Here is a 15,051-nt window from a genome sequence, read left to right on the forward strand (position 1 = left end):
TTCCCTGGTGTTGGTTCAGACGCAGTCGCTTTTTACTTGTTTTCACTTCTATTGCTAAATAATACTTTTATATTTCCTGTGTTTTATTTAAGGAACCTGCTATTAATATGTGCCAAAACTATTCATTTTCAAATTCTTCAAAATTGTTTTAAAATTTATTTCCCAGAAGGGATAATGATAGTCTTTAATTTTCCAATATATTACTTTTCCTAGAAATTCACAGTAAAAGCCATTTTCACTATGTACAGGAGAATCCTAACATCACCTACACTATTTTTTCAAAAAGGCAGGTCTTACTCTCAGCAGAGAAGTTCCAGTGCAAATGACATTAGAATTCATTCGTAAAATCTGTTTCTCAGTATCACCAAAAAGCTGTTTTCTTTAAGCAATTTATTTAATTTTTTTTTTTTTTTTTTTGAGATGGAGTCTCACACTGTCGCCCAGGCTGGAGTGCAGTCGTGCAATCTCAGCTCACTGCAAGCTCCACCTCCCGGGTTCACGTCATTCTCCTGCCTCAGCCTCCTGAGTAGCTGGGACTATAGGTGCCCACCACTATGCCTGGCTAATTTTTTGTATTTTTTAGTAGGGACAGGGTTTCACCGTGTTAGCCAGGATGGTCTCGATCTCCTGACCTTGCGATCTCCCCGCCTTGGCCTCCCAAAGTGCTGGGATTACAGGCGTGAGCCACCGCACCTGGCCCAGGTATCTATTTCATTTTTAATAAACAGCACCTCAAGTGTGAAAGCCTATCCTGGTGATCCAAGTGTTTCTTGCTACAAGCTTGCCTGTGAGTTACCTGGAAGCATAGCTTTTGGTGTGCAAACATGAGACCACATTGAAAGTTTATGAGAAGCTATGGGATGTGAACTCTAAATAGGTTTTTGGTCTATATTTTTGTTGCCTTTTATCTACAAACAAATGGGAAAAAAAACTAAGTGTCCTCTGCCCAACAATTTATTTGGTTGTCTTGAGTGTAGGAAATCAGACTAATTTCCCAGAGGTCATAGGCATTAATCATGTTCCTGAATTTGTTTACAAATTTTATAAACATGACAGGTGGGAGTAATTCAGTTGTATTGATAACATTTTTTTCTTTTTTCTTTTTTTTCAAAAAGGGCCTGAAGAAAAGGTAGAAAAATGTTAACAAATCTTACCAAATGTAGGTGATAGGGCTTATGTATTAAGTTTGTGCTTTCCTATGTTTGGAATTTTTCATTAAAAACCTTTTTTACATTAAAATAAAATAGGGCTGGGTGTGGTGGCTCATACCTGTAATCCCAACACTTTGCAGGCCACACACCCGGCCTATTTTTAAGTGCTCTCACATCCTTAATTTCAGTTTATAATTGAAACAGCCCTGTGAGGTAGATGGAGTGAACATTATTTATCCTCATTTTATAGATGATGGGCGTGAACCCAGGAGGCGGAGCTTGCAGTGAGCCAAGACTGTGCCATTACACTCCAGCCTGGGCGACAGAGCGAGACTCTGTCTCAAAAAAAAAAAAGAAACAGATACCTGAATTACTAATTCAGTTCCTTATAATGCTTGATTTCTCCCCAATAATGAAGCAATTAAAATGGGTTTATTCCTAAACCCAAGGAAGAAACCTCAGGTTCTATCCTGCTTAAATGGGTGAGTAGGAAGAGAGACTCCTTGCACAAGTTCTCCCTAATGGTGTACTCTTTGACGGCAGTCATATGCTTTTCTGTCAGTTAATACACATATAGAAATCATCTCAGCCCACTACCTCCTAGCAATGTGAACCTGGGCAAGTTACCTAAGCTTTCTAAGCCTCAGTTTCCTCATCTGTAAAACAAGGATAATAGTTGTAAGGACTAATCTGAAGTAGAGTCAGCAAATTTTCCATAAAGGGCCACAAAGTAAATATTTTAAGCTTGTGTTCAGTCTCTGCCACTACTGTAGCAGGAAGGCAGCCATAGACAATATGGACATGATGGCTGTTTCATTAAAATTTTATTTACAAAAACAGACAGATTTGACCAGTTTGCCACCCCTGATCGAAAGAATGTATGTAAAGTTCCTAGTACAGTGAATGCTCAATAGATGGTAGTTGCTATTATTGGTGCTATTGTTTTACTTAAAAGTTAAAAAGAATCTCAGTTTATTAGGAGCTTTCACATCTATTAACTTGTTAATCTACTATTCTTGTGAGGTAAGAATAATTTCTTTTTTTTTTTTTTTTTTTTTGAGACAGAGTCTCGCTCTCTTGCCCAGGCTGGAATGCAGTGGTGTGATCTAGGCTCACTGCAACCTCTGCCTCCTAGGATCGAGCGATTCTCGTGCCTCAGCCTCCCAAGTAGCTGAGATTACAGGCATCTGCCACCACGCCCGGCTAATTTTTGTATTTTTAGTAGAGATGGGGGTTTGCCACGTTGGCCAGGCAGGCCTTGAAGTCCTGACCTCAAGTGATCCACTTACTTTGGCCTCCCAAAGTGCTAGGATTACAGGTGTGAGCCACCGCACCGGGCCTAGATAGAATATTAATAGCCTTGTTTTCCAGATTAAGAATGTGAGGCTCGCCAGCCTGGGCAAAATGGTGAAACCCTGTCTCTACCAAAAATATAAAAAATTAACTGGGTGTGGTGAATACACCTGTGGTCCCAGCTACTCGTGAGGCTGAGGTGGGAGGATCACTTGAGCCTGGGAGGCAGAGCTGCAGTGAGCCAAGATCACGCCACTGCACTCCAACCTGGGTGACAGAGTGACACCCCATCTCAAAAAAAAAGAAAAAAGAAAAAGCAGGGCTCAGAAAGACTGAGGATCTCATCCATGGTTACAACTAATAAGCAGCTGAGTTAGAAGTTGAATGTCTTCTGACTCCAAACCTGTGGCTGTTTGTTTGTTTGTTTTAATACCATTATCACCACATTAGATGTGCTAGACTGATTAAATAAGTGGAGATTTTCTGTGAAGGTCAGCTTTATATAATTGTGATATGCAAGCTAAGCAATTAATTGGATAATTTATTTAGATTAAACACATTCACGCCTTCTGGGTAGAGCAGCTGCTTTGGTATTGGAAAGCCCCCCAAATTAAGTCAAGAGCTAATCACTGTACCTTCATTCCTGGGACCTAGAGGATAAGTAAGATTATGAGGACCAGATGAAGCCAGGCTATTTGCTTCTTTTTCTTGGGCTGCAACTGAAGTATCATCCACTAAGCAGCTGGCCTCCTGCCGCAATAACCTGTCACTGTCACTGCCACGGTGAACATTCATCCTTAGATTCTGAGTCCTGAACTGTCCGTTTGATCAGAGAGAAATCCTGGAACACAGGAATATGCATGATTTAGAACTCAAAAAACAGATTTCTAAGGACTTCCATGATATGAAAGCCAGACTAGAAAACTGACAGCTAGCATTCCTGTTCTCAGGAGAAACAGGCATCTTACACATTTTTGTGATTTTTAGATTAATAGGAATTGGGCTGATTTAAATGGTCTTTATCAAATCACTAAGAATGCAGATAAACTTGTTACCAGGGAATAATTTTATCCATGAACAGACATCAAATTCACTGACTTCGGCCACATTCATGATCAATTCTACATTAAATGGTGGTACAATAATTTTGTGGTATTCACATTACAGAGACATAGGGTAGCAGGGAGTTCAAATTTCAACTAAAGAAAACCTATGTTTTTCTAAATTGACACATATGCTTTTGCAACAGTTAAGCACTAGGATATTAAAAAACAATCACAACCTTAAAGCCAGTATGAGAATCATCTGAGCTGAAGAAAAAAGCTAATTCTGATTGTAGTGCTCAAGTTCTCCTTTTTTATCTCCCCTTTTCTCTCTTTCACTTTGTATACCTTATGCTCAATCCCGAAACCCCACCTCAGAATCACACTGACTACAAAGCTAATCATGTCATTCATCTCTCTCGAAAGCAGTGCAAAGTCCCCATGACCAACACACACTATGTAACTGCCATGTGCAAGACCCCCAGTGATCAGGCAGGATGGAGACGCCACAGCAGCCACACAGGGGTCTTCATAACTTTCTGCTGGTTAATCATGCCCTGCAACCCCTCCATCCTCGATGGTGGCTAAACTACTCAAAATATTCCTGAAGTTCACTCTACTTAACACTTCCACAGTTTACACTGTACAAGCTTCCACTGGCATTCTGGTGGAAGAATCATCTTAAATCATCAGTAATTTGTATGCATATGGATTACATGCGTAATAATATTTTAGGAAACAGGAAGCTCACTAAGGGCAGTAATGCTTTTTAATACTCTGAATTTCCTGGCATACCAAGCATGTGGTAGGTGCCAATAAACATCTATAAAAAATAAACATGATATCTGTAATGTAAATTAAATTTTGAATCCCTTCATAATGTATATTAAAATATTTTTAGCATAAAATTGATCAGTTTATGCCCTGGTCCAAGCTTTCACTTAGATGAAATGTAAAAATGACCACTTTGATAAGATGGATAGAGGAATACGCCTGAAAATAAATCATGCTAAAGAAGAGATACTTTCAGTTGATGAAATCTTTCTCAGACAATGGCTCTTATAAAGCAAATTGAAGGAATAAAGTGAATGTATTGATAGAAAACCTTCAATGTGACTACAGCTTTTTTCACAATTATCCTTTCTTAAAAAAAAGTATTTATATTACAAAAATGCAGTCATTTAAAGTTGATGCTTGGCGACTGGTAAAGTCAAACAGAACCACAGATGCCTTCAAGTTTGGCTCAGATGTCAAAATCAAGTCTAGAGAATAAGAATGAGGTCCATGGAATTGGAAAGAACATTACCAAAGACGGTCTGCTTCTTTAATCTTAACTGGTTTTAAACCATAATGTTCCAATCTACTTACAGCTCCTCTAGCTGCTCAAGAACCAAGTTCAAACTTCTCTTTGTTGCACTCGAAAAGATCTCTTGAACCAACACACAATAAGCTTGACTAAGCCGCCTCTTGAGAACGTGCATGGACTAGACTGTATAAGCCACTTAATTTAATCTCATAATGTAAGAAAATCATTTTGTTATCATGGAATAAAAAATGTCCTAGTTTATAAAACCAGGGCTCCAAAATCAGTTTAATTTGTATATGGTGAATTAATAAATGGATGTACTTGGAGTTTAGCAGGGTAGGTATCACCAGTGAGGGAAAATAAAGTAACTTTCTCAGCACTTAAAAGGTATTTGCATTTAATTAATTTTTATTATAAGTAATACACAGATATATTCCCAAGAAAATTCAAACCTTATAGATAATGTGAAAAAGGACCTTTTGATCATCATTCCCAATCTCAGTCATTTCTCCAAGTAACTATCATTACTTGGTATGAATCCTTTTAGACTTTATTAAAATGCATATTTATTATACAGATATACTGGGGAAAGCATATAGTTTTTTAAAAACACACAAATTATACACTATATGCATCATTCTCATTCTCTAATGTTTTTCTAAATGTTCTTGAGAACCATCTATGATTGAAGATTGAGATCTAGTTCATTTGTTTTTAAGGGCTGTATAATATTCTACTAATACAATTTTACTCTCCTCCCTATGAATATTTAAGTTGTTTATAACAAACAAATGCTTTGATGAATAAGATCAGAGTGTACTATGGAACTCCAAGAGAGGATTCAATTTGCAGAGTTTTCCCAAATGGATTTGGTTTCAGAATTTCTTTTTTCAAGAAATCCTTCAGGGCCGGGCGCAGTGGCTCACGCCTGTAATCCCAGCACTTTGGGAGGCCAAGGTGGGCGGATCACAAGGTCAGGAGGTGGGGGAGCACCTGTAGTCCCAGCTACTCAGGAGGCTGAGGCAGGAGAATGGCGTGAACCTGGGAGGTGGAGGTTGCAGTGAGCCAGCCTGGGTGAAAGTGCAAAACTCCGCCTCAAAAAAAAAAAAAAAAAGAAAAGGAAGAAATTTATTTTTTTCAGAGACAGAGTCTCTCACTCGTTGCACAGGCCGGAGTGCAATGGTGTGATCTCGGCTCACTGCAACCTCCACCTCCCAGGTTCACACCATGCTCCTGTCTCAGCCTCCCGAGTAGATGGGATTACAGTCACCCACCACCATACCCTGCTAATTTTTGTATTTTTAGTAGACACGAGGTTTCACCATGTTGGCCCGGCTGGTCTCAAACTCCTGACCTCAGGTGATCCACCCGCCTCAGCCTCCTAAAGTGCTGGGATTACAGGTGTGAGAGACCACGCCCAACCCAGGATTAATGTTTAATGGCACATACTTTCAGATAGCACCTAACCCAGCATTTCCCAAAGTCCCCTATAAACTCTATTTCCTCTAAAATCCCAGAATGATGGAACAAAAATCTCTTGACCTATGGAACCTAAGAAGCAAACTGACACCGAGTTCTTCAACAAACCAGAGCAGGCAGTTTAAATATAATAGTAAGGTTTCTATTCCCTTTCCAGCATGGATGCTTCATTCAACTTTGAATGATATTTTCATTGCCTACCCTGGTTCACTTCTGTAGCCATCCCGCAAATGAATCTTGGTCCTCAGAACAGATTGAAGGGGGGAAAAAAAAGAAAGAAAAAAAGGCAAGGCGCAGTGGCTCACACCTGTAATCTCAGAACTTTGGGAGGCCAAGGCAGGAGGATCTCTTGAGCCTGAGAGTTCAAGACCAGCCTGGGTAATACAGTAAGACCTCATCTCTAAAAAAAATTTAAAAATTAGCCAGATGTGGTGGCGCATGCCTGTAGTCCCAGCTACTTGGGAGGCTGAGGTGGGAGGATGATTAAGCCCAGGAGGTTGAGGCTGTAGTGAACTGTGATTTTACCACTGCACTCCAGCCTGAGCAGCAGAGCAAGACCCTGTTTCAAAAAAAAAAGAAAGAAGAAAAGAAGCAAAACACAGCCAGGCACAGTGGCTCACCCCTGTCATCCCAGCACTTTGGGAGGCCGAGGCAGGCAGATCACGAGGTCAGAAGATTGAGACCATCCTGGCCAACATGGTGAAACCCCGTATCTACTAAAAATACAAAAATTAGCTGGGTGTGGTGGTGTGCACCTGTAGTCACAGCTACTCAGGAGGCTGAGGCAGGAGAATCGCTTGAACCCCAGAGGCGGAGATTACAGTGAGCCGAGACCACTCCAGCCTGGGTGACAGAGAGAGACTCCGTCTCAAAAAAAAAAAAGAAAAGAAACAAACAAACAAAACACTTCAACAACAATATAATTCTCTATTGCTGCAAAACTATTTTTTGATCAACAGAACTCTGAAGGTCACAGCAATGTGAAAGAACCAAAGGTTCACCACCCTCTGTTATAGCTTAACAGTAACTGAAGAGACTGCTTTGGAAAAGCAGCAAGAGTTAAAAAATATATTAATAATGGAACCCAGAATATACAGCTGTGAAGCAAAGAAAACTTAACATCCAGCAAGCCCAGTTTATGCTTTACTTCCATACATTCTGTGAAAGCATTTTACATACTCTAAAGAGCTATATATTTTAACAGTATATATTTTATTATTTATTTCACAGGCTTCCCATGAAGGCCCATAATTTGTTGAATCTTGATTTTACTGACCTGGAACAGCAAAACAGTTTTAGCACCATCATCTATCCATCTTGGAAAATTTACATACAGTCTTTGATAGTGGAATTATCTCCACATATTCCTTGCACCTAAAAAAGAATGCACTGGTTTCTCTCTAGAACAGTCATCTTGAGTATGAATCTACAATAACCTGTAGATAATAAATTTGTATATTTTCTTATTTGCAATTTCTCCTAGTCAATTATTTCTGAACAAGATATTTACCTAGATCACTATTCCCTTAAATTCAATATCCTACCATTGAGCTACTCAGATTTAAAAAAAAAACAAAAAAACTAGTTGGAATGGGGTGGGGGCAATAATATTGATGTATCTCAAAAGCATAATGCTTTCATACTGTTTTTTTGTTTTTGTTTTTGAGACGGAATCTCGCCCTTCTTGCCCAGGCTGGAGTGCAGTGGTACGATCTCAGCTCACTGCAACCTCCGTCTCCCTGGTTCAAGGGATTCTCCTGCCTCAGCCTCCCAAGTAGCTGGGATTACAGGTGCGCACCACCACACCTGGCTACTTTTTGTATTTTTAGTACAGACGGGGCTTCATCATGGTGGCCAGGATGGTCTCGATCTCCTGACCTCGTGATTCATCCACCTCGGCCTCCCAAAGTGCTGGGATTACAGGCGTGAGCCACCGTTTCTTAATAGTGCAAAGACATGATCTTTTAAAAAGCAGTACCCTCATTTATACTTAGGACCATATCTCCACTCTGTGTAGGAAGTGGAAGGTGAAGATGAAGTAGGATGCCACAGAATTTGGTAAATAAGCTAATTTGCCCTTAATCCATACCCCATAATCAAACTTAAGAAGTAATTATATCTTTGCCAAACCTTCATTCCAAACTGAAAAATCCTAGCCCTTCCAGTCTGTTCTTATGTGAAAACCACTTGGTCTAGTTTCATTGTGCTTTTCTTTATGCATGCTAATATTAGAGAACTCTGCTAATGTTTTCTATTAAGCAGGTTTTCTGTTTTGCTGCACATAATGCTGTCTGGTGACACCCAGAATTTCTGGGAATAGGTTAAAATGGGATGAAGGTTGGGGGAGGGGAAACGGAGGGGGATGGGGGAAATCTAAAATGTCTACAAGACCTCCTTCTAGTACTATTACTAACTCACAGTAAGAGGCTACCATATTCCAAAAGTACTGAGTCTCTACAAAAGATAAGAAATTAGCTGGGTGTGTGATGATGTACACTTGTCTCAGCTGCTCAGGAGGCTGTGGCAGGAGGATCACTTGAGCCTGGGAGGTCAAGGCTGTAGTAACCCATTATCATGCCATTGTACTCCAACCCCGGGTGACAGAGCAAGACCTAGTCTCTCTCATTCATTCATCAATCGAGTTTATACTGATATTTTCAGTTCAAATTTAATACTGGTTTTTCCTAACTCATTTTATATTAGTGTATCTTTTCCCTCACATTGAAATTCTTGATTCATAGACTAGTTTCAGAATTATAATGTCAAATTACTAGTAACAATAAACCTAGTAAGTTTAGGTGTTTTGATTGGGGGGGGCAGTTCTTTTTGTCCTTAAAGCATATCCCACTAAGGATATAGTCAGCATGCTATATTCAAAAGTTACTGTATATTTTTTCTCTGTATGTTCTGTAAGGTAGGTTCATTTGTTTCCCTTTATATTCAATTATTGCATTTTTCCATTATTTTTAAAATGTATTTCCTGAATATGTAAAACATTTACACGGTTCAGAAGTTGAAGACCCATAAAAAAGGAATGATCAGAGAAGTCTCTGTCCTTCCCCCTTTCCCTCTCGATCTGTTCCTATTTATTCCCTGCAGATAACCAGTTGTCTTAGTCCATTTGTGCTGCTATAAGCAAAGTGCCTGAGACTGGGTAATTTATAAAGAACAGAAATTTCTTTTCTCACAGTTCTGGAGGCTAAGAAATCCAAGCAAGATTAAGATGCTGGCAAATCGGGTGTCTGGTGAGGTCCTGTTCCTCAAAGATGATTGTGTCTAGACATCCTCACATGATGGAAGGAAAAGGGCTAGCTAGGTTCCTTCAGTCCCCTTTTATAAGGCCTGATCACCTCCTAAAGGTCTCCCCTCTCAATGGTGTCACCTTGGGGGTTTAAGTTCCAACATAACAATTTTGGAGGGACATATACATTCAAAATACAGCACTGGTTTTGTTAGTTTATCTTGCATGTTTTGTATGTTTCTCTTTGCAGATATAAGCAAATATATGTGTATATATACATATATTCTTAACTCCTTTTTTCTCTTATACAAAAGATAGAATACCATATTCTACCAAATAAAATACTCTATTTTGTACCTTGTTATATTACTTAACAGTATATCCTAGAGATCACTCCATGGGAGTTCATACAGATCTTCCTCGTTCTTTATTATGTCTGCGTAATACTACACTGTGTAGCTATTAATATGCAGAGATTAGATACAGAAAAGGGAAAAAGGGCATTCCAGGCAAGATGAATGACAAATAACTGGCAGGTAAATAAGAATAAACAAGGCTTTATTAGTATATGAAAGAGAAAGTAAACCAATCAGGCTAGAGTGAAGGATTAATGCAAAAGGGTGGGAAAAATCAAGGTTACTACCATATCATACAATTCTAGGGAAGACCATGCACATCGTCATCTAAGGAACTGTATAAAGCACAGCTTAGATAGTTGTACACACTACCTTGGGTAAAGCTAAAGATGAAAAGTTGGGGCCAGTTTACAGAGGCACTTAGATTATAAGGTAAAATAGGATTTTGTCTTGTAGCCAAAGCTTCTGCAGGAATGTGTCATGTTCAAAATGTTGCTTTAAGATAAGTAAGACCACAAACAGACTGGAGGGGGCTATAGGAGGAGGCTACTTAAATTGTCTAGGTGTGAGGTAGTAAGGATCTTATTGGGCTGACGGCAAAGAAAAGGGTATTACCTAAGACACGGTCTTGCTCACCTTCAAAGAGCTTACAATCTAGTTGTTGAGATAATGTATTATTTAAGAGTTACATAATACAGAAGTGATATTTTAGAATCAGAAGAGACCTCAGTGATCATATTGTCCAGTGGTTCTCAAATCCAGCTGATAATCAGAATCACTGAGAGGAACTTGTTAAAACATCTTCTTGGGCCCCATTCCCCAGAGATTCTTATTCAATACGTCTTTAGTTGGGTCTGGAGAATCTGAATTTGTGACACACTCCTCAAGTGATCTCCCACTGACTGGCGATGTCTGTGGACTGCTGTTCCAGTATCATCTTTTCATTTCATGGACGAAAAGTTGAATCACAACAATATTCTTTTCCAAGAATATTCAAGGAGATTACAATCTAGGGGTTGGGAAGCCTTTTTAATCAAGACCCAAAACCCAAAAGCTAAATGAGAAAGACAAATCTGACCACAAAACATTTAAAAACTTTTGTATGGCAAAGGATCCTGTAAACAAAGACAAGAGACTTGAAAAACTGTATCTGTAACAGACTACGAAGAGTTGTTATCATAATACTCCACAAGGGTTATGAAAATACATGAAACTAACACAACAGAAAAATGGCAAAGGATGGAAAAGGGGCAAATACCCAAAAGAGAGTTGGTGAAGCTATATTAATAGCCTACAAAATAGAATTTAAGGCAAAAAACTACACAAGCTTGGCAAGGCAGAAAATTCAAAGGATATCTGTGGACAGGGCTATTTCTGTTCCTCATTTCTACCTTGGAAAAAAATCGTAACAGGAGAAGTAGGAGAGAAGAAGGCATTACAATTCCACAGGAAAGCTGGTACTCCTCTGACTCCACTTCCCTTTTCCTTCCTTCTTCTCTACAGATCACAGGCCAGGCTAACAAGCTGACAGATAAAAGTACAATGACAGAGTGACAAGATTAGAATTGCTTGGATAAATTTTCCTGTCTCCTGTATTTGACACTCCTAACTTACTACCCTCAGAACTTTTTTGTCAATATAACTTACGTTGAAAGACAGCTTTTGTGCACATAAAAGACTATATGAGTTACTTGGATTTACATTAAGACCTTAAGTTCAGTATATTAACAGTCTAAAGACCCTTAAATATTTTTTATAACTGTATCAGCCTAATTACCTAATTTAAAAATATTAATGTACTACATATAAAAAGATTTAAAGAACCATATAATAAAAACTCTTGTACCCACCTCCAGTTTAAATATAAAACATGAATCCCCTAAATTTGGCATTCCCATCAAACATCTTCAGTACATTTAGCTTAATATATGTTCTTCTCCTATGTTAGCACTTCAAATGCCTACCAAGCAAATCTGTAAATACTCAAAAAGCTCTGGTAGATGTTTAAAAAATTAAACTTATAAATATAGTGTACATAAAAAGGTCCTAAATATTACAACACTTTTCAAACTTAGCAAAGTTTTCTGGCATTCTTAAACTAATAATCAAATCTAAATGCAATTACTCAAGACCATATCTTAAATGAGAATCACAAATTAGTCTGCTGGATTCTTTCATATGTCAAATTACGGCAAACATTACATCCTAAGTCCAGATGGACTTAAACTTTATTGATTTAACACATATCATGCACTATATATTATTTAAGTACTTTATAAATATTATTTAATACTCAAAAAACTTTATGAGGTAGATGCCATTGTTACCCTCATTTTACACATAAGAAAACTGAGGGAAGAAGGAGGTTAAGGAAAGCTCCCACAGTCACAAAGCTAACAAGCAGTGGAGCCAGACTTCTGGCTTCATAGTCTATGCTGTTTACCACCATGCAGTGCCACTGCTTCTTACAGGTATAATTCACTTCAACATTTCTATGTAAGTTTTACAGGACTGGAAATATGATTCCAAGCTGAAGAGCTGGGGCTAGGACATATAATCTTTCTGTGCTGATAATGGGCACATCTAGCACCTTTCCTCTTTAAATAATTGCTACAACAGAGCCTCTAAATCAAATACCGCCAGATGGGGGTTGATTTTACAATCTGAGTTCAAATTAAGATCTAATTGTGAGGCCGGGTTCGGTGGCTCATGCCTGTAATCCCAACACTTTGGGAGGCTGAGGTAGGTGGATCACTTGAGGTCAGCAGTTTGAAACCAGCCTGACCAGCATGGCAGTTCGAGACCAGCCTGGCCAACATGGTGAAACCCTGTCTCTATTAAAAGTACAAAAAAATTAGCTGGGTGTGGTGGTGGGACCTGTAGTTCTAGCTACGCAGGAGGCCGAGGCAGGAGAATTGCTGGAACCTGTGAGGTGGAGGTTGCACTGAGCTGAGATCACGCCACTGTACTCCAGCCTGGGCTACAGGCTCCGTCTCAGGAAAAAGAAAAAAAAAGATATCTAATTCTGCTGTAACTTCTTTCAACTTTATTACCTAAATACTGGTTAGATGGAATTCTACAATTTCCATGTGGGGTGCTTCCTCTTTTGATTGAACTTAACTAGTTAAGGTCATTCTAATGAAACCTTAAGGAGAACAATCCGAGGCACATAATAGGTCAAAGAAAGCTCACAACTCCTACGAAAAAGCTGGTCAACATACAATAGAATTTCCAGGGTAACGTCTTCAATGTCCAGGATACTCCTCTACTTGGCTATTACCTAAAACTCTCTAACGGAACAACTACATAGGCTGTAAAGAATAATTCAAAGACAAACTTCTAGGAAATCCAAGGGATATACTATTAGTAATAACATTTTTTAAAGCAGTGCAATTAAAAAATTGAAAGTATATTAGCCAATACAGTAGATTATTTTATAGAAAAGAGCTAAGCATTTATATGGCAAGAAAAGAGCTGAAGGCTTTAGAGGACAGATCCATAAATCAGTACTGTAGTAACAGAGCTAACATGTAGAAAATTCATGTTTATAGACAATCCACAAATCACTGTCAGAAGACAGTGTAAAGGTCATCTAGTTAAAGGACCAGCACCAATTGCTGTCAAAAGCTTTCATGCAGTCTTGTCAAAAATTAGTCCAATGGAGATAATGTAACCCACACACCATTTTCTGAGTCCTAAGACACTTGACACTAAGACATCATCAATCTAATAACTTTTTAGGAAAAAGAAGCACTATTATATTTTTAGTAGAGATGGGGTTTCACTACATTGGCCAGGCAGGTCTTGAACTCCTGACCTTGATCAAGTGATCTACCCACCTCGGCCTCCCAAAGTGCTGGGATTACAGGTGTGGGCCATGGTGCCCAGCCATCTTCACTTCTTTTTTAATATTAAAAATGTATTTTTTTCCTTCATTAGTATAGTGGTCAGTATAAAAAAAGAAAAAACAGACTTGGACTCCCAGGCTCAAGCAGTCCTCCCACTTCAGCCTCCCAAGTAGCTGGAACCACAGGTACGTGCCACCACGCCTGGCTGATTTTTTCCCCCCTTTTTAAATTCTGTAGAGGCAGGGTGTCACTATGTTGCCCAGGCCAGTCTCAAGCTCCTGGGATCAAGCCATCCTGCCACCTTGGTCTCCCCAAGTGTTGGGATTACAGGCATGACCACCTCACTTGGCCAAAAATGCCTTCTTTAAAAATGTAATAGTCCAGATACCGTGGCTCACGCCTGTAATCCCAGGTCTTTGGGAGGCCAAGGCAGGAGGATCGCTTGAGCCCAGGAGTTCGAGATCAGCCTGGGCAACATAGCAAGACCTTTCTTTCTTTTTGTTTTTGAGATGGAGTTTTGCTCTTGTTGCCCAGGCTGGGGTGCAGTGGCACCATCTCGGCTCACTGCAACCTCTGCCTCCCAGGTTCAAGCAATTTTCCTGCCTTAGCCTCCTGAATAGCTAGGATTACAGACATGCACCACCACGCCCAGCTAATTTTTTTTTTATTTTTAGTAGAGACAGGGTTTCTCCATGTTAGTCAGGCTGGTCTCGAACTCTCGACCTCAGGTGATCCGCCCACCTCAGCCTCCCAAAGTGCTGGGATTATAGGCATGAGCCACCGCACCCAGCCTAGACCTTTCTCTACAAAAATAAAAATTAAAAAAATTAGCTGGGCATGGTGGCTCATGCCTGTGGTCCCAGCTACTCGGGAGGTTGAGATGGGAGGACGGCTTGAGCCTAGAAGGCTGAGACTGTAGTCAGTCATGATCATGCCACACTGCATTCCAGCCTGGGCAACAGAGCAAGACCCTGTCTCGAAATACAAGGCTAGATTTTTTAATGCCCTTACATGACAAAATAAAATGCCAGCAACCTTATGATAGTCTCCCAATCACCCACCCGCCACAATTTTACCAATCATGAACCTCAAAATCTGGGATCCCAAACCTTCCACCCAAGACTACAAAACACCTCTACTAGTTCATCCCAGTCTACCTAAAAATATCCAAAAATAGTCTATTACACCCACCGTGACTTCTATGCACTAGTTTAATCCCATCCCCTGGAAAAACATATCCTTCCATCACTTCCAACCCTTTAAATATTAAAGACAAGTACCATAAATTCCCTTCTTTGATCAGCATATTAAATCTACAATTCTTGCCACGGTTT

General features: G+C 39.5%; 2 protein-coding genes across 4 annotated transcripts in view; one reads left to right on the forward strand and one right to left on the reverse strand.

The window, feature by feature from the left end:
• The window catches only part of LOC105474524 (serine/threonine kinase 38), an 83,016-nt gene extending 75,382 nt beyond the window's left edge, over nucleotides 1–7,634 (forward strand). The window contains exon 14 of the mRNA XM_071097141.1: nucleotides 7,503–7,634. Coding sequence (XP_070953242.1) covers nucleotides 7,503–7,513 — 11 coding nt within the window. The 3' untranslated portion in view covers nucleotides 7,514–7,634. The remainder of the gene's footprint in view (nucleotides 1–7,502) is intronic.
• Nucleotides 1–15,051, reverse strand: part of LOC105474523 (potassium channel tetramerization domain containing 20) — a 44,595-nt gene that overhangs the window by 16,820 nt on the left and 12,724 nt on the right. The window contains exons 1-2 of one of the 3 annotated variants that reach the window (XM_071097142.1): nucleotides 7,549–7,567; nucleotides 3,080–3,285 (exon numbers count right to left, since the gene is read on the reverse strand). In XM_071097142.1, coding sequence (XP_070953243.1) covers nucleotides 3,080–3,239 — 160 coding nt within the window. In that variant the 5' untranslated portion in view covers nucleotides 3,240–3,285; nucleotides 7,549–7,567. Of the gene's footprint in view, nucleotides 1–3,079; nucleotides 3,286–7,548; nucleotides 7,568–15,051 lie in introns of those variants that run through there. The other 2 variants (XM_011729268.3, XM_011729272.2) reach the window with 2 other exon arrangements.

Source organism: Macaca nemestrina, chromosome 5 (genome assembly GCF_043159975.1).
Source record: "Macaca nemestrina isolate mMacNem1 chromosome 5, mMacNem.hap1, whole genome shotgun sequence".
In the NCBI taxonomy this organism is placed as follows: domain Eukaryota; kingdom Metazoa; phylum Chordata; class Mammalia; order Primates; family Cercopithecidae; genus Macaca; species Macaca nemestrina.